The 24,126-nt window shown below is 31.9% G+C and overlaps 1 protein-coding gene across 2 annotated transcripts; it reads left to right on the top strand.

The window, feature by feature from the left end:
• Positions 1-1,023: 1,023 nt before the first annotated feature.
• Positions 1,024-12,479, top strand: LOC102579433 (trihelix transcription factor ASR3-like). 2 transcript variants are annotated; one of them, XM_006349591.2, is made up of 3 exons: positions 1,024-1,778; positions 4,583-4,624; positions 11,790-12,479. In XM_006349591.2, the coding sequence occupies exons 1-3, from the start codon at positions 1,154-1,156 to the stop codon at positions 12,071-12,073; spliced, it is 951 nt and encodes a 316-aa protein (XP_006349653.1). In that variant the 5' UTR covers positions 1,024-1,153; the 3' UTR covers positions 12,074-12,479. The 2 variants fall into 2 exon arrangements, with proteins under 2 accessions (XP_006349653.1, XP_006349652.1); XM_006349590.1 differs by having other exon boundaries at positions 1,026-1,778; positions 11,787-12,479.
• Positions 12,480-24,126: the final 11,647 nt, after the last annotated feature.

The raw sequence follows: 24,126 nt of genomic DNA on the forward strand, positions 1-24,126 counted from the left end.
TTAATCAACACCATTTAAAATTTGTTAATATTTATTAGATATTCATTTTACACTTAATAAGATGATTTACTATCACCTGATACGTATAGCTAAAGTTAAAAAAATTGGAATACTTTTATAAATACTATTTAAAAAATAAATTTATGAACAAATATTGAATCCGTACACCTCACTCGTTTGATAATATATGTATAAAAATAATGTTAAATAGATTGTATTAATAATGCTTGCATTTATTATACATATATTATTTGTTATGCATTGCTTGATTTGATGTATTAAAAACAACATGCATTATATAAAAATATCCTCCACAATTATGATAAAAAAAAGAAGTAAAAAGAGATTATAAGAGATAATTATATTTTTAACCATGCTAAACATGTCGTAGAGAGCTAATGTATAAATTATTTTTGCTTACGACGAATATTAATGAAAAGAAAAACGCGGATTTCCTTTTGAAAGGAAAGTGACCTGTTTGAAAATTTACTTGATGGTTTGGTGTTTGCTTGTTTAAAATATATTAGTATAGTAGTCCTTAGAAATAGGCTTGTGGCCCTTGTTTGTTATTAGAGTATTACTCTCTCGGTCCCTAATTATTTATCTACTTTTGAGTTGATATATCTATTAAGAAAAATGATGATTGAGATAGTGAATTTATCATTTTATTTTCATTAATTATGAAGTGGGTGAATTAAAATTTAATTTTTTTAAGAAGTTCTACCTTTTTTCAAAGTAATTAATTGATGATATACTAGGTAAAAAAGATTGTCCTTTCTTGATTTATCAAAATAAACAAATAATTAATGACAACTAAAAAAGTTAAAGTGGACAAGTAATTAGGGACAGAGGGAGTAATAAACATTTGTGAGGGAAAGATGAAATGAGTGTATAAAGTAAGTAATCTTGTTTATTTTAGAAATTACAGATAATTGTAAAGATTATTAGAGATTGATTACAAATAAGTGGAGTGATGATTATTTAATACCCAAAAGCGGGGTTAGGGTATGAAATCATATTTATATTTATATTACCATTAAAACAAGGGAAAACACACTCACACTTTCTCTTCCCCTGAACGGGGCGTCCTACTGAAAACGGCGTTTATCATAATTCCGTTAACTGACGTGGGTGGGTTTGTTCAAAAAGTAGTATGAAGCTTGAGCGATTGACCCTAATTCCGTCTACCGACTCCGACGGCCGTCTCAACGGCGCCGATGATTCCAACAAAGTTCCCAGGCTTCCTCGTTGGACTAGACAAGAAATTCTAGTACTGATACAGGGGAAAAAAGTTGCTGAAAATCGGATCCGTCGAGGACGAACTGGAGTTGTCGAATTCGGTTCACCACAGGTTGAACCCAAGTGGGCTTCTGTTTCTTCTTACTGTAAAAGACATGGGGTTAACCGTGGACCAGTTCAATGCCGGAAGAGATGGAGTAATTTGGCTGGCGATTTTAAGAAGATTAAAGAGTGGGAGTCTCAGATAAAAGAAGAAACTGACTCCTTTTGGGTCATGAGGAATGATTTGAGAAGAGACAAAAAATTACCTGGATTTTTCGATAGGGAAGTCTATGATATTCTTGATCGTGGAAGTAGCGATGGCGATGGCAATGGCGATGAAGAAGGAGGCTTGGTTTTGGCTCTGGGGTCGCAAGTTTTGTTTGATAGTGGGAAAAGTGCTGCTGTATCAGGGGATGATGCCTTGTTTTCTGATTTTGAGCCTGATGAAACTCCTCATAAACCAATCAATGACCCTCCTATTCCTACTCCAATTTCAGGTACTTCTCAATTACAACTAACATATACATAGTTATAGAGTGTGATTAAATTAATATTGTATTAGTTGTGATTTCTTTGTGTTTTGTACTTGTATTAGTTTCACACAAACAATTTTGTACTGCATATTTACTTTGTCACGGTTAAATTTGATTCTTGGTGGAAATTAAAGATTTGTGTACATGGGTGGGTGCTCAAAATAATAGAATTGATATACCTCTAATGGTGTTATCTTCAAGTTTAAAGCATTTCTTTTTACGAAGATGAGTACATCTTTTTATTCTTCTATTTTGAATAGCAATGGACTGCCCAATACGAATGCTCTCTTCTGTTACAATCCATTTTCCCAAGTTTATTTTCAGCTCCTATTCTTTAGCATAGAGGTCTTAGTCATTGAGAGACACTTTTAGCAGTTTTTAAACATCCTCTAGTTTGCTTTAAGATCAGCATTATAGAACTCTCTAGTATTTGACGTACGTTTTCAGTGCACCTTTCATAAGTTTGAACTTCTTCCATTTTCTTTCCATATGACTACCATGTACTGTTGAGACCCATGTATCAGCCACAATGTGTTGGAACTCAATATGTCCTACCAAGTGATTCAGGAACTTGAATGGTTTAAGGACTTCTAGTCTGTACCTCCTCCATTGTGACACATAGCAAAGAATGGTCAGAAAAGTGAGGGTCCGTTAGCATACTACTAGATAAAGCCATCTTTTCATACAGGCATGATTGACCAGTGCCCTGTCAAGTTTACTATCTATATGTGAATTTGTCCATGCGAAGAATCTCCCTGTAGGCCTAAGTTCATTTAGGCTAGTTATTCACCATGTCTTCAAAATCCCTGATCTCTGCATCCATGACTGGGGTGCTCCTATCCTTCCCTTTGAGAAAAGAATTGAAGTCCCCCATTATGAGCTGTGAGTTTTGGACAATAGAGTTCAGGTTTTCAATTGCAGACCACAACTCCTTCCTATCCTCAATTGTATGAAGTCCATATGTGGCAGTAAAATTAATCAGATAGTCTCTGCTATGATTTTAAATAGAGCAGTGAATAAATGGGGCTAATATCCAAGATACTAACCTGAACCACCCCAGGATTCCAGAGTAGCCAGATTCTACCTGTCATTGGCACCGTAATTTGAATGCCACATCCATCCTGGCATTACCCTCATGGTTATTTGGCTAGCTTTCTGTTGAGTCACTCTATGTTCCACTACAGCAAGTCAGCAATAATATCAACATGCTCTTTTTTTATACCCTAGGAAATTCCTTGTGCTTATGCAACTTATTAAACCCCCTAACTTATTATTTTTATCAACACTGCATAACTTAGGCAGAATTCAATACTGTATGTAGAGTAGTTATGGAGTGTGATTAAATTAATAATACAACATTTTGTATCTCAAAATATTGTATTAGTTGTGAATTTATTTTTCATATGTGAATAACCGTACGACCCGGAACTCAGGTCCCAATATTTTTGTGTTTTGTACTAGTACTAGTTTCACTACAAACAATTTTGTACTGCATATTTACTTCGTCACGGTTGGAATTAGATTCTTGGTGGAAATGAAATTATTTATTATTAGATATCTTGTCTTTAAACATTTGTGTACTTGGGTGCTCAAAACAATAGAATTGCACTACAATGGTGATATTGTATACCTCTAATGGTTTTATATTCAAGTTTATAGCATTTCTTTTTCCGAAATATCTTTTTCTTGTTCTATTTCGAATAGCAATGGACTGCCCAATACTAGTTAAATTCAATTATAGCAATACAACAATATACCATGTAAAATTTCATCAGTGGGGTCTTGGGAGGGTGATGTGTATGCAACACCCCTACCTTGTGAAGGTAGAAAGGTTATTTATGATAGACCCTCAGTTAAAGCAAGGCATATCCAAATCAGTAAGAAAAGGAAATACAGTAGTGAAAAATCATATAGAAAATAATAGTATCAACAACAAATAGTACGATAAACGAAGCAGAAGTAATAATAGGTAAAATATAAAATCGAAGAATAGGGTAATAAGAGAATGATAATAATACTACTAGAAAGAAAAACTTGACAGCACTCGACTTAATTCTCGGCCTTCATATTCCCCTATCTAGGGTTATGTCCTCAATAAGCTGCAAGTGTTTCATGTTTTTATCTAGTCATCTCTCCCTAATGTAAGCTACAAGTCCACCTTTAGCCTCCGAACATCTCCACAAAGCCCCCCTAGGAACTTTGTCATAAGTTTTTTTTTCTAGGTCAATGAACATATATGATAGTCTCTCTTCCTTTCCCTATACTGCTACATCATAGTAGAATGTCCAGCATGAATCCAATTCAATTATATAGAAATAAACATTTAAATTAGGTAATAATATTCATTTTCCTTTCCTCTAGAAAGTACTAAATTTTCTTCCTTTTCCTCTACCTCTTCGCTGTGGTGGAATTCAAATTGTTTTGAAACTTATTATTTAGGTTCTTTGTAAGTATTTCTGTTTCTCTTCTTCTTTTTTTCTCTCCTCTGTTAATACTTTTTGGAGGTGGCCAGCATAGCCCTTAATGCTGAGGAATACAAGTTACCTGTTTCAAAATAAATAAATAAAATTTTTTGGTCTTCTTAATTATCTTGAACTTGTTATTTGATTTTCTCCCTCTTTCTTTCTATCAATTATTTGGTTTTTTCCCTCTTCTTTGTGTCTCCTTTTCCTTTCCTCCAGTATGTACCTAGTTTTAATATTTAGGTCTGGGATTCGATCATCTTCTTGAAGTTGTTTTGAACTTATTATCTTGATTTTGGATTGCAGAGCAACAACATCAACCACTCTCTCAAGTTTCTCCTACACAAGGTACGTCTATATCATGTTAATTCTGCACACACCGAAAGGTTCCTTTCTTTTAGTTAATTCTATTTTTTTTCTTGTTTTTCCCTACAAATAAGTGTATTTGGTTATATTTGGGTTTCAACTGAGATATGTGGCAGATAACAGAAAGTGAAAGAAGACATATATTCATCTGATTGCGTCAGTTGTGGTGCTACTGTAATTTTTATGAAGTCACACTCTTGACAAAAGTGAAATAGTTGAGGGTTGGATATATAGAAGAGTTATTGTAGGAGATTGAGCAATATTTGGTTGAAGTTTGAAGGAAAAAAAGGACCAGTTGAATTTTTTCTCAAATTTTCCCAATATTTTATGGACAAAAGGCTGGTCGTCATACTAGACAATTTGCCCAGCAACTTAACTTACTACTGCTAGTCCATAAAAATAGCAAGGAAGTTTTATCTGCATTTGGCTTTAAGCTATACCCCAACAACCTAATATACATACATATATAGCAAATTCTGTATTTTGTCATTGGTTGCGCCATACACAGGAGGCCAAGAAAGCTCTACTTAAACTTGGCTTACTCTGCTGGTTTCCTAGTCATCCTTCATGGTTTTGTACGCCTAGGGATGACAATGGGGCGGGGTGGGGCAGATAGAGCTTAACATGCAAAATTTTAAGCTGCCCCGCTCCTCCCTGCATAACAACTTTTTTCATTTTCAACCCACCCCGCCCCCCTTGAACCCACCCGCATAATTTTTTAAATAATTTCTTTTTCTAGTTAAGTTTGATACTAAAAATAAAATTCATAAGCCCCCAAGGCCTAGCTCAAGTGGCAAAAGGTGGAGGATTTGTGGCTTAGGTCGCAGGTTCAAGCCCCACACCATGCAAAGCGAAGCCCGGTATTTAAGTGGAGAAGGGTAGAGGGGCGGACCCATTATCCACCGAGTTTAGAAGGCTGTGATTGGTCCAAAGGGCGGGTCACAGACGGATTTCTCGGTTATCAAAAAATAAAAAATAAAAAAAATCATAAAAATAAATTCATTTTTTCATTAAGTTGTATTAATTTAATAGATAATGACTTAAAATTTTATTTCTTAGAGGTCAATTGAGAAACACGTAAGAAATTGTATTTTTTTTAATGAACCAATTTCTTTTACTATCTTGAATATTTTAGTAGCTTTAAAGAAATTATCTTAATAAATAATGTTCTATCACTCTTACAACATGTAAAGAGTTATAGCACTGGCCATAGATTTCTGATTGCCCTCATACAGTGCATTTATGTGGAGTACTTATCATTTTAGTCATCCACTTATTTTCCATGCCATATTTTGCTATGATGACCTCTTTCTAGAGCATGTTATCTTTATTTGCAAACTTCCACAACCACTTCATCATTAGACTCTGGTTTTGATTCTCAGGTTTCTTATGCCGAGGCCTCCTATATTTTTACTCACAATCAGTTCCTTCCATTTAACAACATGAAACTTCTTCTTATCTTCACTGCCTTGCCATAAGAAATTCCTTCTTAAAGCATCAATGCTATTAGATACATTGGCAGGCATAGGAAAGACATACATCATATAAGAGGGTGATGCATCCATCACACTGATAATTAAAGTCAATCTTCGTCCCAAGGACAAGTACCGACTCTTCCAGTTGGTGAGTCTCTTTTCACATTTCTCTAGGACCCCATTCCATATGCATTTGGACTTGCTTTTAGCGCCCAAAGGCATACCTAGGTAAGTAGTTGGAAGCTCCCCAACCTTGCCTCATAGTGTTCTGGCCAAAACTTCTGTATTAAGCACACTATTGATAGGATAGATGAAGCTTTTCCCCAGCTTATGTGGAGACCAGAGACAGCTTCAAAAATGACAAACATAACCCTTAAAATCAGAAGTTGCTTTGTCTCTGCTTCAAATATACCAATGTGTCATCTGCATATTGTAGATGAGTATCTCCAAACTAGAAAGTTTTGCTTGGAACCCCTTGATCCACCCCTTTCCCTTTGCTGTATTAATAAGGTTACTCATTCATTCCATAGCTAAGATGAATAAAAATGGGGAAAGAGGATCCCCCGTCTCAAGCCTCGCTAGGAAAAGAAAAAACTAGTGGGTACTCTATTCACAATTATAGTTCTCCTGACAGTGCCAATACAATGCTTTATCCATCTTATCCACCTGGCCCCAAAACCCATTCTTTCCAGCATTTGGATGAGAAAGTCCCAGTATAAGAAGTCATAAGCTTTCTGTATGTCCAGCTTGCATACAATACATGGCTTATTGCTCTTCTGTCCGGTCTCTATACATTCATTGGCTATCAAAACGGCTTCTATAATTTACCTGCTCTTGATAAAAGCCATTTGATGTCTATCCACCAGGCTATGTATCACCCTCTTGACTCTCTCTGCTAGAAAATTTGCAATGATCTTGTATAACCCCCCAATAAGACTAATGGGCATGAAGTCTTTTTGTTCCTCAGCATCCACCTTCTTTGGGATCATGGTGACAAATGCTGCATTCAAGCTCTTCTCAAAGAAATATTTCTCATGAAAGTTTTGAATAGCTCCAACCAGATCTGAGTTGATGACATGCCAACATTGCTTGAAAAGTTCCATTAAATAACCATCTGGGCCAGGAGCTTTATCCCCAGCATATGCCTTAATGCTTTCTAGGATCTGTTGTGGTTCAAAAGGAGCCTTTAGCATGGACCTGTTCTCTACATTAATTTTGGGGCAGTTCACCATTTCTAATTGGGGTCTCCACCTCTCTGTTTCTGCATACAAGTTCTCATAAAAGTCCACTATTTCCTTTTTGATCTCCTCTGGATCCTCCTTCATCACCTCCCCCACTTTTAACCTGTCTATTGTATTTGCCCTTTTGTGTGCATTTGCAGTTTTGTGAAAAAATTGGTGTTTCTATCCCTTCCTTAAGCCATGTTACCCTGGACCTTTGTCTCCAAGCTATCTCCTCTTTCTTTGTAATTTCTTCAAATTCATTTATGAGTGTCATTCTGGATATTACTTCTTCTTCTTGCAACATTCTATGCTCCTGAATTTCCTCCAGATCTGCCAACTTTGCCAGCACAAGCTGTTTCTGAATTCCTAGATTCCCCTGAGTTCATTTACTCCACTCCTTTAGTTTAGTCTTCAATTCCCTCAACTTGGAGACCAGAACAAAGTCAGGGCTACCAGTGCTAGGGAAAGACTCCCACCATGTCTTGATCTTCTACTTGAATCCTTTCGTTGGAAGTCACCAATTCTCAAATTTGAAGTAAGAATTGGAAGCCTTCCATTCACCACATTGTAGCTTGATAGGGGAGTGATCTGATGTAACCCTCTGTAAGATTCAAACATTCTTGAAGCAATTGTCCAGTTCTTCTGAGATTAGAAATCTATCTAATCTAGCTGCAATATCTTCTCTATCCCCATTTCTCCATGTATATTTACCCCCTTTCAATTCCAAGTCTCTCAACTCCATATGCTCTATGAACTCAGAGAAGTCTGTCATTGCTTTATTGATTCTGAGGCATCTCTTCTTCTCTGATGGATATCTAGTGGTGTTGAAGTCCCCACATTGGACCCACGGGCCTGAGTATAGACCCGTGGCAGCACCTAGTTCACCCCAAGTATCCTCCCTTTCCACTCTGCCATTTGGTGCATAGACTCCTGTTAAGTGCCAATTTAGGTTTTGGCTCTTACCCACACTGCTTTCTACACCCTCCCAGTTCCGTTTATCCCACATAATCACTACACCCCCTCTGGTTCCACTAGCCTCCAACTGCACAAAATCAACCCACCTACTTCCCCATACTTCCTTTATTATGTTTGTGATATCCCCTCTCAATTTAGTTTCTTGGAGACAAACAATGTCAGCCTTTCAAAATCTAAAAAGTATATTCCTGACTATTCCTCTCTTTCTACTACAATTTAACCCCCTCACATTCTAGGAAATAACTTTCAAATTCATTGAGCATTTATAGGTAGACATCCCCCCTTACTTCTAGAGCCATAGCTCCAAAATTTACTGTCAATTTCTGGCCTTTTCAATTCTGTTACCCCCCCTTCTTCTTTACTGTGACTTGCATATCTCTGTTGTGTTGCTTGTTGTCTAATTTCATGAAAAGCTCCTTTATCTTCTTCTCACACCCTTTGAAATCTTCCCCAAATTCTGTACTTAGCTTGATTATATACTCTTCAATCCATTCAGTCATGTTTTCTATTTGTTCATTCTCCTCTGCTGGTAATTTCATTCTCAGTGGGGTTGTTGGTTCTTCTCTGATGCGTTTCACCACATTGAGTTGATCATCAGACTGTGTGACTGAAATCTCACCTTCATCACCCTGTTTCTGCTGGATTGTCGATTTGGTCATTCAAAATTTCTTTCTCCCCTTCAAAAATCTCCATAGCTGCACTTATAGTGTTAAGATGAGAGATATTGGCTTGAATTTCTGTTTCCATTGTTATATCCTCCTTCTGCATTATTTTAATTATCTCCTGGGTTGTAAAATTATTTGGGCTTAAGTTTAGCCCATAATGGCCCTTTCCCCTTCATTAAACCTCCATGTGCCCTTTTGTTTGAATTTTCCTTACTTTCTATTGCACCCATGGACTAGTCTCTCCAAAAGTAGAGTCTTTCATCAAAATAGGTCTCTGCTTCTGATTACCCACTGGTTCAAAGACCCCGACCTGTGTCTTCTCCTTCTCTACTCTGAAAGTGACTGGAGCTTCCACCCATATCGGGATTGTGAACACCATGCCTCCACCGACCACCTCTATCGCCGGCGGAATCAACTTCCCGGCTCCTTTCACCTTGATTCTTGCCCAATGCAGATGGTTTTTCAGAGACGTTTCCTCCTCTGTCTCGATGTAGTGATTTCTTCTGGCCAGCAGCCTGTGGTTGGGTTCCACCATTCAAGTGACAGGTTCATCTTCTTCCAACTCCAAGTTGCATTCAGTACGTGTTCTGTGATTTTCTTAGAGGGGAGCTCGAAAAGAAACATTCTTTCATTCATCGCAAAAACATTGAGACTGCCGGCTACCTTCCAGGTGTTGCATGCCCATCTTCTGACTTCATTTAGGGTTGGGGTTTTGGTTTCCTGTGACGAGATTCGAAATCTTCCCACCAGGCACCTGCTCAAGAGATCCTTTTCTGACACAGTGGTGTCTCCTGTAATGCTTATGTTGCTCTTTGTTGTCTGTAAATGTGCCTTCTTTGATGCCTCTGTTGCCCATCTGTTTGTGTTGCAGACCTCTTTGAAGGACCCTGTTATCTTGCTTGTTGTTGCTGTTTGGGGTGGTTCTGCCTCCTTTGTTGTATATATGAATTTCGCTATTTTGTGGGCTATATTGCTCCATCCTCCTTTGTAATAGCATTCAGGTGTAATAATTATGGACTTTTTGTGACCTTGAAGTGCAATGAAACTAATGTATCTCCCATTTTCATTGTACTTGAGAGTACAAAAGAGCTCTGAAAAATGTTCTCGTCTTCCATCTTCTGACCTTCCCCTGTGTTTTTGAAGCTTCAATAAAGACTGATACCAGCCATTTTAGAGTTTTGTGACTGACTCTAACTCTCCTCATTAAATTCCTGCTGCGCTCAATCCACTACCATGTTTCTGCTCCTAAATGGCATTTAGTGATGTCGTATGATTTGAAGCCAGCATTGTAGTAAATGCTGTTTTCCCCTAGTGCATTAACTCTGGCCATCTCCCGGAGAAGGACCCCCAAAAAAGGAAAGAAATCAAAAGCTGACTAAAGGGTGGCTAAGAAAAAGTTCTCCTCGATCTTAGTGCCTGAGAGCATTCAGAAAGGATATCCTTCTGATTGTGATTTTAAAACCTAAATTATACGCCTTACGCCTATGTTTGGGACATGGTAACTTGATAAAACCATCAGCTAGAAGGCCCAAATATGTTCTTCCTATTTATTTCAAAGCTGACTAAAGGGTGGCTAAGAAAAAGTTCTCCTCGATCTTAGTGCCTGAGAGCATTCAGAAAGGATATCCTTCTGATTGTGATTTTAAAACCTAAATTATACGCCTTATGCCTATGTTTGGGACATGGTAACTTGATAAAACCATCAGCTAGAAGGCCCAAATATGTTCCTCCTATTTATTTCCATTTTCTTCTTCGTCGTATTTTCTTTGGTTCTTTGATTCTGCTCCAGATACATATGGAAAGCTCAAAAGAATCTGGTTCGCAGATCAATTGGTTATGGTAAACAGAGAGAAAGCTAAAGAATCAACAAAATCATGGATATGTATACTGAAGTGAAACACAACAAAAATATTCAATAAGTACAAAATAAAAATCATGACACTTGATGCAGCTAGAAGTAAAAGTTTAAGAAGGAATTTAGTTTGTATCAGATGATATACAAAAGGAGACTAGTAAACAGACATTTACAAGATCAAAACGTTAAATATCAAATGAATGGTATGGAAGAGACTAAATGTGCACCAACGTTTCAACCATAGAGGACTATTAGTGCTCCATGTGAAAGAAAGGGGATGACTTGGAGTCTAAAGTCAAAGATAAGGGATTATTTTGTTATTGTTTTTCTCTTTTAACACATTGCCTGGTTATTTGGCATCGTGATAGTCATTTTCAAGAACTTTGACTTACAGCTCTAAAAAGTAAAAACCTCAGATCGCTATCGAGCTCCTTTACTGTTTATACCTTATTCAGATGGTCCTTGTTTTTCTCATGTCTGCTTGAAGTTCCACGGAAATTGTTGTTTTCATGATACACATTTGAAACAAATATAGTTTTAAAGAAATTAGTTTTGGTAAAATTTAAAATTGTCTATATTGCTTCATCTCTGTGCCAATGGTCACTCCTCTATTAACTATTGCATTTTCGATGCCGAAGTTGGTGTGGTTTATGTTTCAGACTGTCACTAAAGCCCAACAAAATGGAAATACAACTTTTGAAGTGAATCACTAACATTAAATAAATCTGTAGGTATGAGGTAGTATGTCAAATGTCATTATAAGTTTTCCTACACTGGTAATTCACACTGTTGTTGAACTTTTGCATTTCTGGTAAAATGTCCCTAGCTGTCTCACCGTCCTTGGAAAAAGATAAACAAGAAAGAGAGGAGCAATAGTTGGTTGCAAGACTAAAAGAAACAATCAAAAGAACAAATTGGGATGCCCTTTCTGAATTGGAGTAATTTTTTCAGCAGGTACAAGCCAACCTACCACCCGAGAACCTGATATAGGAAGTGGTCAGGAAGGAAGGAAAAGAAAGAAAAGCGAGTCAGATGCAGATGATGAAGAAGCAAGGAGTGTGCAACATCATTTAGTGAGAGCATTGGAGAGGAATGGGAAGTTGGTGAGCTCCCAACTTGAAGCTCAGAATATGCAGTTTGAACAGGATAGGGAGCAAAGGAAGGACCATGTTGATAACTTAGTAGCAGTACTTACGAAGCTTGCAGATGCTTTGGGAAGAATTGCAGATAAGTTATAGCTTGTTGAGTTAATTACAATGCCATAACATGTTGTCTTCATACACAAGGCTGAAGTTCAGTTTTGGTTTGTTAATTAGTAGTTGGAGATAACATGTTCTTCTCAGGTTTTGAAGGGTTAGTGTTGGCACAAGAGGTGTACAGAAGAAATAGTAATAAATACAGAATTTGGAGAGGCTGGTGTCTTTTTGTTTTTTGTTAATTCTTGTTTATACACAAGTATCTCGTGTTGTGACAATTGTCAGGCAGGTAGGATCCTTTGTTTATAAACGACCTTAAATCTTATCTGACTACTTGGGATTGCTTGCTCGGTTTGGAGACAAATTGTATACAAATCAGAATATCTCGATTCTAGTTGTCATTGTATAATCAGGATTCCCTTTAATCGATGACATCTAAAATTTTAAAGGTTTGCTTTTAAATTCATTAGTCTTATTTCAATAAAATATCTCTAGCCTCCTTACTCTATGCTATTCAATTTTAGTATTTACTGTTATTTTCATAAAAAAGTAATGCAATAGTAGAAACTGTCAATTGACAGAAAACACACAAGTTTAATATAAAAAATAAAAAAACTATAAAAAAAAATACCAATTAACAATTTATTTTTCTTTTAATTGATATATAATTTAAGAAGTTCTCAATATTTTATACTTTAATTCATTGAATTTTTATTTTAATTGCATAAAATATTTATATTATAAATGCATGTTTCAAAACGTAAAACCTATTGTTATTACTTATGTGTTATATAAAATTAATTTATTGATTATTAAAAATCTAATTAAAAAAAAAAGTGTGAAAACAATTTTATAACTTTCCATCCTTTACTACGCAGTCCTATAATTAATGAAAAGTTGTGTTAATGTTTAATTTTATAAGTAGTTATCTTAAATTAAAGAAAAATAAATAATTACAAAATAGGCTATTACAATTATTTTAATTAATTACATAGTTAATATCAATTTTTCATCTTTATTTAGTAAATTTAAGTTTGTTTATATGATTATTTTTATTTTGTAAAACTAAAAATCTAACATTTATGATAAAAAGGTAATAACTATAATAATATCGTTGATTTTAAAGTTAATTGATTATTTTAACTTATTAATGATTATAATCTACATTTTGTTTGAATATACGGCAATCGTACACATATATCAACTGAAAAGTATATAATAAAATATTTCAGAAACAAGACTGATTAAGTTGGCATTTTAAAAATAATATTCTAAAAAATATAATTAAAAATAGAAATTTTAATTTAGTTATTTAAACTAAGAAAAAATCGAAATGACAAATGATTTGAGTATATATGAAGTAATTTGAGTACGTAAAGTTTTTATTGCTTTAAAAAAATATTATAATTAATATTAAGGATGATATTAATTAAAACCAAAACAAAACAAAAAAGTTCTCAATATTTAATATAAAAATAAAAAACCTATGAAAAAAATACCAATTAACAATTTATTTTTATTTTAATTGATATATAATTTAAGAAGTTCTCAATATTTTATACTTTAATTCATTGAAGTTTTATTTTAATTGCATAAAATATTTATATTATAAATGCATGTTTGAAACGTAAAACCAATTGTTATTAATTATGTGTTATATAAAATTAATTTATTAATTATTTAAAATCTAATTAAAAAAAAATATATGTGAAAACAATTTTATAACTTTCCATCCTTTAGTACGCAGTCCTATAATAAATGAAAAATTGTGTTGATAATGTTTAATTTTATAAGTAGTTATCTTAAATTAAACAAAAATAAATAATTACAAAATAGAATATTACAATTATTTTAATTAATTACATCAAATCAAAATATTTTTAATAGTTAATATCAATTTTTCATCTTTATTTAGTAAATGTATTTTTGTTTATATGATTATTTTTATTTTGTAAAACTAAAAATCTAACATTTATGATAAAAAGGTAATAACTATAATAATATCTTTGATTTTAAAGTTAATTGATTATTTTAACTTATTAATGATTATAATCTACATTTTGTTTGAATATACAACAATCGTACACATATATCATTGAAAAGTATATAATAAAATATTTTAGAAACTAGATTGATGAAGTTGGCATTTTAAAAATAATATTCTAAAAAATATAATTAAAATAGAAATTTTAATTTAGTTATTTAAACTAAGAAAAAATCGAAATGACAAATGATTTGAGTATATATGAAGTAATTTGAGTACGTAAAGTTTTTATTGCTTTAAAAAAATATTCTAATTAATATTAAGGATGATATTAATTAAAACCAAAAAAAATAAAATGTTCTCATTATTTAATATAAAAAATTAAAAAATTAAAAAAAAAAACCAATTAAAATTTTATTTTTATTTTAATTAATATATAATTTAAGAAGTTCTCAATATTTTATACTTTAATACGTTGAAGTTTTATTTTAATTGCATAAAATATTTATATTATAAATACATGTTTGAAACATAAAACCTATTGTTATTACTTATGTGTTATATAAAATTAATTTATTAATTATTAAAAATCTAATTAAAAAAAATATGTGTGAAAATAATTTTATAACTTTCCATCCTTTACTATGCAGTCCTATAATTAATGAAAAGTTGTGTTGATAATATTTAATTTTATAAGTAGTTATCTTAAATTAAAGAAAAATAAATAATTACAAAATAGGCTATAACAATTATTTTAATTAATTACATCAAATCAAAATGTTTTTAATAGTTAATATCAATTTCTCATCTTTATTTAGCAAATTTATGTTTGTTTATATGATTATTTTTATTTTGTAAAACCAAAAATCTAACATTTATGATAAAAAGGTAATAACTATAATAATATCATTGATTTTAAAGTTAATTGATTATTTTAACTTATAAATGATTATAATCTACATTTTGTTTGAATATACGACAATCGTACACATATATCAATTGAAAAGTATATAACGAAATATTTCAGAAATAAGATTGATGAAGTTGGCATTTTAAAAATAATATTCTAAAAAATATAATTAAAAATATAAATTTTAATTTAGTTATTTAAAATAAGAAAAAATCGAAATGACAAATGATTTGAGTATATATGAAGTAATTTGAGTACGTAAAGTTTTTATTGCTTTGAAAAAATATTATAATTAATATTAAGGATGTTATTAATTAAAACCAAAACAAAAAAAAATGTTCTCAATATTTAATATAAAAAATAAAAAAAATTATAAAATAATATACAAATTAACAATTTATTTTTTATTTGTATTGATATGTAATTTAAGAAGTTCTCAATATTTTATACTTTAATTCATTGAAGTTTTATTTTAATTGCATAAAATATTTATATTATAAATGCATGTTTGAAACGTAAAACCTATTGGTATTACCTATGTGTTATATAAAATTAATTTATTAATTATTTAAAATCTAATTAAAAAAAAATATGTGTGAAAACAATTTTATAACTTTCCATCCTTTACTACGCAGTCCTATATTAATGAAAAGTTGTGTTGATAATCTTTAATTTTATAAGTAGTTATCTTAAATTAAAGAAAAATAAATAATTACAAAATAGGCTATTACAATTATTTTAATTACATCAAATCAAAGTTTTAATAGGTTAATATCATTTTTTCATCTTTATTTAGTAAATTTATGTTTGTTTATATGATTATTTTTATTTTGTAAAACTAAAAATCTAAAATTTATGATAAAAAGGTAATAACTATAATAATATCGTTGATTTTAAAGTTAATTAACTATTTTAACTTATTAATGATTATAATCGACATTTTGTTTGAATATACGGCAATCGTACACATATATCAATTGAAAAGTATATATTAAAATATTTGAGAAACAAGATTGATGAAGTTGGCATTTTAAAAATAATATTCTAAAAAATATAATTAAAACTAGAAATTTTAGTTTAGTTATTTAAAATAAGAAAAAATTGAAATGACAAATGATTTGAGTATATATGAAGTAATTTGAGTACGTAAAAGTTTTTATTGCTTTATAAAAATATTCTAATTAATATTAGGGATGATATTAATTAAAACCAAAACAAAAAAAATGTTCAAAATGGAACCCAAAAAATTCACATTTCAGTTAAGCCTATTTTGTGGAACTACTTATTTTTGTAAAATTATATTTCTACTCTTGGAGGATAATTACACATAATGCTACTAAAATTTAGAAACTTTAATTTATTTATATAAATTATGTTGATATACTTTACTTAAAATAAATAGACTGTTTTTTACTTTTAGAATTTAGAAATCCATAGAATGTACAAAGATTTTAGAAATAAAATGGTACAAAAGAGATTTCTTATATTACAAGTTTATATATATATATTATATTTTATGAGCATGTTTGTATTATTATTAAATTGTTTTATACTCACTTTATTTTAAATTATTTTTATAATTTTACACGAATTTAAGAATGTTAATAATATTTTGAATCATCTGAATTTAAAAAAAACATATATATAAAATATACCAACATGTCATTTGATCTTTTGATATTTAATAATTCATTTAAAATTTTGAATTAATAAATTGTTAACATGAAAAAAATATTAATTTATAAATACAACATAAAAATAAAGGACAAAATGTAAATACATTTTAAACTATTAATGCTTTATGAAATAAAATAAATCAAAAATTAATGTATTCATGCAATGCACGAGTATCTATACTAGTAATAAATAGTTTTAAGAGAATAATCAAATTATGACTACGCGAATAAATGAACATCGCATACACTGTTAAGCTGAACATCGTATATTAGACCTTTTGTAACTTTATGATTAACTGTGATTTGAATGTGTGTCATGCTATATTAATAATAAATGTAAATTATTATTGTAACTTTATGATCATTACAATAACACAGATCTATTTTTTGAGTAAGATTATACAGGTGACAACTCATAATATTTATTTACCAGTTTTCTAGAGTAACTTTACAAAATTACCTAATAATCCAATTCAGATACAAGAGTCATATTTGATATAATTCATATATTAGCCATGATTTATCACGGTTTTAAAAAGGGACTAAGAGTTCATCTTAACCGTGGGCCGTGGCTAATTAGCGATAGATCGTGGCTGCATAGTGAATTGGGCTATATTCTTGGATATACTTTTTTTTAAACTAATAACATTTTGATAAATATTTGAAAATATCCTCCTTTTTTTCTCAAGACTCACGAAAATCTTATTCCACGCAGGAGCGAATTTAAGTGGTAAAAATGGGTCAACGAAATCCGTGGTCATCTGACAAAACTCGACATATTATTTGTTTAATTTTTAAAATATACTAAATATTAAATAAAGAAACTCATGATCACAAATCATTGGATGGTTCATTGATTCAAGGGTTGGTTTGATTGTGAGGTTGATCGTTTGATTCCTAGAAAGGACCTCATTTTAAAAATTAACTAAAGAGCATCATTGTTTGTTATTTTTTTGGAAAATAAAAAAGGACCTCTTTTTAAAAATTAATTAAAGAGCACCATTGTTTGTTAATTTTTTGAAAAAAAATCATTTTCTTTTGATAAAGTGTACCTTTTAAATTTCTTGAGATGGAAAATTGCATATTTTTTAATAAATGGTTTCCTTTAATAATTCTTTTCCAATCAATAATTCATATAACTAATGCATTTAATTTTTCTTCTGACATAGTACTCGAGATATATCAAACTTCTAATAATTTTTTTCTTTAATATTATTTTTTCTCGAATATCATATTTAATAGTTTTCTTATAATAAAAACCTATAATCTATTATTGCTAAAATAAATGAGGCCCTCAAATTTGGGAGCCTAAAGTGGTTGCCTTTTTCTTAAAGGAGCAGAGCTGCCCTTCACAATGATGCACCCGTCTTTTTGAAATCCTGAATTCACCTCTGATTCCACGTGTCTGGGAGTACTCACTCCATACACTCATTTCTGTTTTTTCTCTTTACTTTTTTATTAATATATTATGAGATCATTTTTGTTCTATTTGGTAAGCATGATAATATTAGGTAAAGAGTGTTTCCTCTAAATGAAGTTCTATTTGCAGTAAATTCAAAATAATCGGGCATTAAAGCATGTTTCCTCTAAATGAAGTTTTACATGCAGTAAATTTGAAATAATCGAACTTTAGTGCATATATCGATTCTCTGATGGGAAATAAAATAAAAAAGATATATCATAAATATTAACGTAAGTATTTTAATTTTTTTATTATAAACTGTAAGAGTTCTACATGTAAACTTGCATTATTGAATTACAAGCTCTTATTTATCATAATATTAAATTTTGAAATATGAATTTAACTTCTCTTTTTTAATTACAGAACAATTAGATTATAGAATTGCTTGCAAAACATAGTGACTTTTTGGTATGTTTTGTCTCAATTCATGTGACAATATTTTTATCATGGACAAACATCCTATCCGATCGTAAATTTTGAGAGTAGAATTTTCTTTTAAAAATTTGAAAACATCTTTTTTTTCATGAAATTTGATTAATTTTTGAAAAGTTTATCTTCTAAAAAAAATTCAAATTCCATAAAATTTGTCTAGATCTTTTTTTTTTTTGAAATTTTGGTGAAATATCACTTATGCTCAAAAGTCTTCAATTTTTTCCCAAGTAGAATGCATGTTTGTCACGACCCAAGGGTACCCCCTAGATGTGACAAGGCGTATAGAACCCCGAAGGACTCCATACAAACCACTTAGTCCTCATAACATAAGAAATAGAACAATATGAGTAAAACACATTTCAAGTCTTAAAAAGTTTTCATAAAAGAAAGCGAAAGTCTAGACACTTGTCTCATCATAGCCATCTATTACAATATAATGAAATTGAGCCTAGCCCATACCTCTTGTTCAAAAGTAGCAATACAAGAAAGGAACTAAACAATAAAACTCCGTCCTCGAAGCATGAGGACTCACCAAAGCTCGAAATCTCAAGATCAACACTTAGCCACGAAACTGACCCTAACGGTTGGATCCTATATTTGGGAAAAATATAGGCAAGAGTATGCGTTAATAAAAAAATGTACTAAGTATGATAACTATGAAAGAAAATACTTAAAACATGCTAAAAGGGACATTTCATTTCAAAGCATGCAAATTGCCAAGTTTAAACATCTTATAAGAGATTTGAAATCCTAAGTCATAAACATGGACAATATAAGTCAACATCATCTTTAACACCTTTGAACTCATGTAAATACTTGTTGAAGTAACCTTAGTTCATTATTCATGTTCTTGTTGTGGGAGATAAGCCTTAACCGACATGAGACCATGTGAGCTATAACATGATCACCCGGTGTTACCCACACCGAAAAGGATTGTCCTACTTGCCTAAGGTAGAACCATGGTTTGTTAGCTTAGGTGGATCCACTAGCTAAATAACCTAGGGAGGCACGTAGTTTATGGGATACAGAGATTGCTACTAGAAATCTGGACTCAACTGACCTAAAAGGCTTCCATTTCATGAGACATACATGGGAAGCCCAGACTCAACTGACCTAAAAGGCTTCCATCTCATTTCAATATCCACTCGGTGCTAAGCATAAATTTCACGGAGTACTTATTAAATCTTACTTAACTCATGTCTCATGGAACGATGTCTTTGACAACCAATCCAAGTTCGTTCATTAGGATAGCTCTTAGATCATGCGTGAGAAAACCTTTCACCGTCCATGTCTACATGTAAGTCGTAGATTCAATTTGGTGAGAAAGCCTTTCAACCTTAGAATCTTCATTATATGAGAAAAACTTTCACATCATGTTCATTATGTGTTCATGAGAATGTCATTTCAATCAACACAACAACATTATCATAATCATTGACACTTTACTCTCAAAGCATCCTTAAAGCATTTACATAAAGTTCATAAAACATGCATAATTTCATAGAGAAAAGACATAAAGTGACACCAGAAGTTGTCTCGAATTTTCAACAAGACACCTTAACTATGTGGGCGTCCTATTAACTCCCTAAACAATTGAACATATATTATTACATCATTTTTCGATCATTCCAAATTTTAAATGGCAAATGTTATCACACACCAATCATTGTGTGACACGTGTTAATTTAATTTGATATATATTTTTTCATTTTAAGTTTTTCTTTATTTCTCTCTCTTACTTTTTGACTTATTTTAATTTTATTACTTTAATTTTAATTTCATTTTAATTTGTACTTCATTTTCCACCCCTACTTTCAAGCTACCCCTCCATCCATGTTCTTTCTTTCTTTCTTCTTCTTCTCCTCCCACCCTCACCTCACCCCACCCACACATCAAGTTGAGCCCCTCCATTTTCTTTCTTTTTCCTTCTCATTCTTCGGTCAAATTCCTTTCTTTCCAAAATTGTACTATTTTCTAGACTTTGTTGAGTTATTGATTACAAAACTAATTATTTTTCTAAGAAAAATCAAAATTTTGAAGGTATCATGAATTGATTTATCTCATTTTCGTATAACTTCAAAACTAGAAATGATAATTTTGAAAGAATAAGAATTCTCCGAAAATTGAAAATGTTTAATTGAAATTTAGATAAAAAAACTAAATAATACCTACTAATCATCTTGAAATCTAATGTGTTTATCAAATTGTTCGAAATGTAATAAAATATTTAGATATAATTTTAAAATTGAAGAGAGTTAAACTAATAGTAGTATAAAAGGGAGGTGGAGTTGTGGTAAAAAGTGACACTGAAAGTGAGAAGTTTTAATGAAGATGAAAATGAATTTTTGAAGAAGAAGGAAGAAAGAAAAAGAAAAAATAATAAGGAGAAAAAGTTAAAATAATAAGAAAAACAAGAAAACATTTTATAGCAAAATACTTGTAAAAATAAAATTATATTTGTTTTTTTAGTTTGTTCACACTCTTTAAGAGAGTGCATACATTCTCCATGCCAGGTGGACAAAAATGATGTAATAATATCAGTTCAGGATTGTTTAGGGGGGTAATAGGACGCTTGTATAGTTTAGGTGTCTCTTTTGAAAATTCAGGACAATTTCAGGTGTCACTTTATGTCTTTTCTCTAATTTCATACTTACTCTTTCAAGGTTTTAAACCTACTTTCAATCATCACATCTAGAATTCAAGCATTTGACATGGATTTCATTATAATTCATGTGATTATATCACCTCATGCATCAATTCATAAAATTCCTCTTTCATCAACAAAGACCCACATCATAAGATCATAATTGAGAAATATGGGAATCACATGGGTTCTTGGGGATACATCATGAAAACCATAGGAAATCATCAATTCATGCTTAGTATAACATAATTCAACCATTCGAATCAAGTTTGAAAGGAACCCATGACTTTTGAATCAAACCATAACAATGGGGGATTTCTACCTTTCTTTTGAAATTGAATTTTGAAGGAACCTCATGGATGAAAGGTATCCATACATGAAAGCTATCATACCTTAACAACAAAGCCAATGCTAAGCTTCAATGGAGGAATTGAGCCTTGACCTTGAACCTAGCTTGAACTTCCTTCTTCTACTTCTTCAAGTTTCTAGAGAGAGAAATATTTGAGGGGAGGAAATTTGGGGAAATCTTTTGGGTTTTGAAAAATATGACTTGAATGATGAGTTTAAAGGGTTAAAATCACTTATATAGGTGTACTAGGCTTATAAAAAATGACCTCACTTTAATCTAACTCAAACCGAAAAGTCCCAAAATAACCCTTACTTGGCAGCCTACTGGCTAGCCTTCACGAGCGGCATCACGAGTCGTGGTCCTCACCACTGGCCGTGGTCCTGCTTATGGTCTTGGACCAGTAGCTAGGCCACCTTGTCTTTCCCCTTAGGAGTTGAAGTCATCACCACGAGCCTTCCCACGAGCCGTGGTCATCACCACTGGCCGTGAAGTGGCTCGTGAAGGTGGGCCCAACTTGGGCAGCCCTTGAGGAGCTACTGCCTCACCACCATGGGTGGCACCACGAGCCGTGGTGGCCACTACTAGCCGCCTACGCCTCCATGGTGGAGGGCAATGCCTTGGCAAGCTTGGCAGCCTTGGCCCTTGCCCTTTTTCCTTGGCTCTTGCCCCTAGTTCTTGGCTTGTTGCCCTCACACTTAGCGCTAGTTAGCCTACTAGACTACGGGGTGTCACAATGTCCAAAGACAACCTCAAATTTCAAAACTATTTTCCAATAAACTTCAAAAACTCTTTTTTTTTCTTTTTCAAGTTTCAACTCTATAGAAAAACGCTACAAAAGTTTAAAAAAGAAAAATACTTTTAAACTTGTAACTTAAAACATATGATACATATTTATGAGGCAATAAATTATCTCATAAACCGAACATAAAATGAAAATTTCGAAATTAAAATAGTTAATGCATATCAAACGGTGAAATTATTCTTGAACAAAACGAGTATTTCTTGTCTTGGTATAAAAGTATTTTGATTTCATCATTCAAAATTTGTTCAATTAATCGTTGAGCTGTTTTTCTTGTTTATAATTTATTATAACATACATTTTGTTAAAAAAAGAAACGCAGTAAAGTTTAACCTCTGAAGAGTAAAAAAGAAGAGCAATAAATATTATATTATAAAACAATATAAGCGATGAACAACCAGGAGAAAAAGAAAACATATATTTATATATTAGTTTTTAATGGTTCAAGATTTGGATATAAAGTAAAAACATTAAATCATATGACCTAAATTAAAAATGTAGAAAATTAATATCTGTACGGCAAATCTGGATTTGAAGACTTTGGGTGCACCGATATTACCATAGCTGAAATATGAGCTCTAAGATAAACTTAAATAAAAACCATGAAATAAACGCTCTAGCTGGATTTAAACCAGATTGCGGGTGGATCCTCTAGCTTGTACAACAACATAATGACACTCCTATGTTTTTCATGGGTGCACTGTTAATTATATCCTAATTTCTGTCAGTTTCTCAAGATAGATATACATATATATACATGATTTTTTCCGAAGTTAACGGGTGCACGTGCACCCCACCTAGAGGGGTGGGTCCACCTCTATTTGTTGATGTGAAGATGCTTTTAGTGGTCCTTTATTGATTTAGGACAAAACGTGAGAAAATGGTCAAATGCCCCCTTAATCTATAGTCAAATTTTCAACTACACATTTATATTTCACAGAGCTCTTATTACCCCTTGGACTATTTTAAAGTAGAATATATACAACCTTAAAACTAGACATCCTAATCCTTTCCATGTAGTGTGCACCACACGCTTGCCAATTGTCAATTATCGTATATATCTAAATAGAAGAAAAAACATAATTGTTGTTCTTCATCATCATCTCCACTCTTCGCTTCTCCTAAGCTATGCTTTAATTTCTTTCATTGTAACACTCCAAAACATTTATCTCTCTCCACCCCATTCCTCTCTAGTCACCCCCACCCCCACCTCCACCTTTCATAACCCACAAAATCAAATGTCAATATTCATTAGCAGCAGCACCACAACTTTATTAGCTATTTAGACAACCCCTTTCACCTTTTCCACTCAAATTCCACAATTTCAACACCAATTCAAGTTTGAAGTTCTCGTTAATCTTCTTGGAATTGGGTATGAATCTGCCCTTTTGATTTCTTTTTTAAATAGTGGAGGATTTACACATTCAAGTATTACACTCGAAGAAATCACGTTTTTTGGGGTTGAGTAGAATCAATTAAGGGTTGCTGCTCAAGTTCATTAAATTTTATTGTGTGTAGTTTAGACTTTAGATTCCTTTATAGACGATAATAGAGACTAAAAATTAAGATTCGAAGGTTAATAAATTTTACTAGAGCAAGGAAATAATTAATGAATAATTAGTTTTTTGACTACATAAATAATAATTTTAATGATTATTTGGTAATTTTGATGGTGATTTGTAGTGTTAATGATTGTGAGTAATAGTGAGACAAATTATGACAATGTATTAGAAGATGGGTGAGGAGATGTGATTGCTACGGTGATGGTGGTGGAGGAAATGTACAGGTGGGGTGAGTGTTGACTGACGAGAGAGAGACAGAGACAGAGAGAGAGAGGGG

Source organism: Solanum tuberosum, unplaced genomic scaffold (genome assembly GCF_000226075.1).
Source record: "Solanum tuberosum cultivar DM 1-3 516 R44 unplaced genomic scaffold, SolTub_3.0 scf00107, whole genome shotgun sequence".
NCBI lineage: Eukaryota > Viridiplantae > Streptophyta > Magnoliopsida > Solanales > Solanaceae > Solanum > Solanum tuberosum.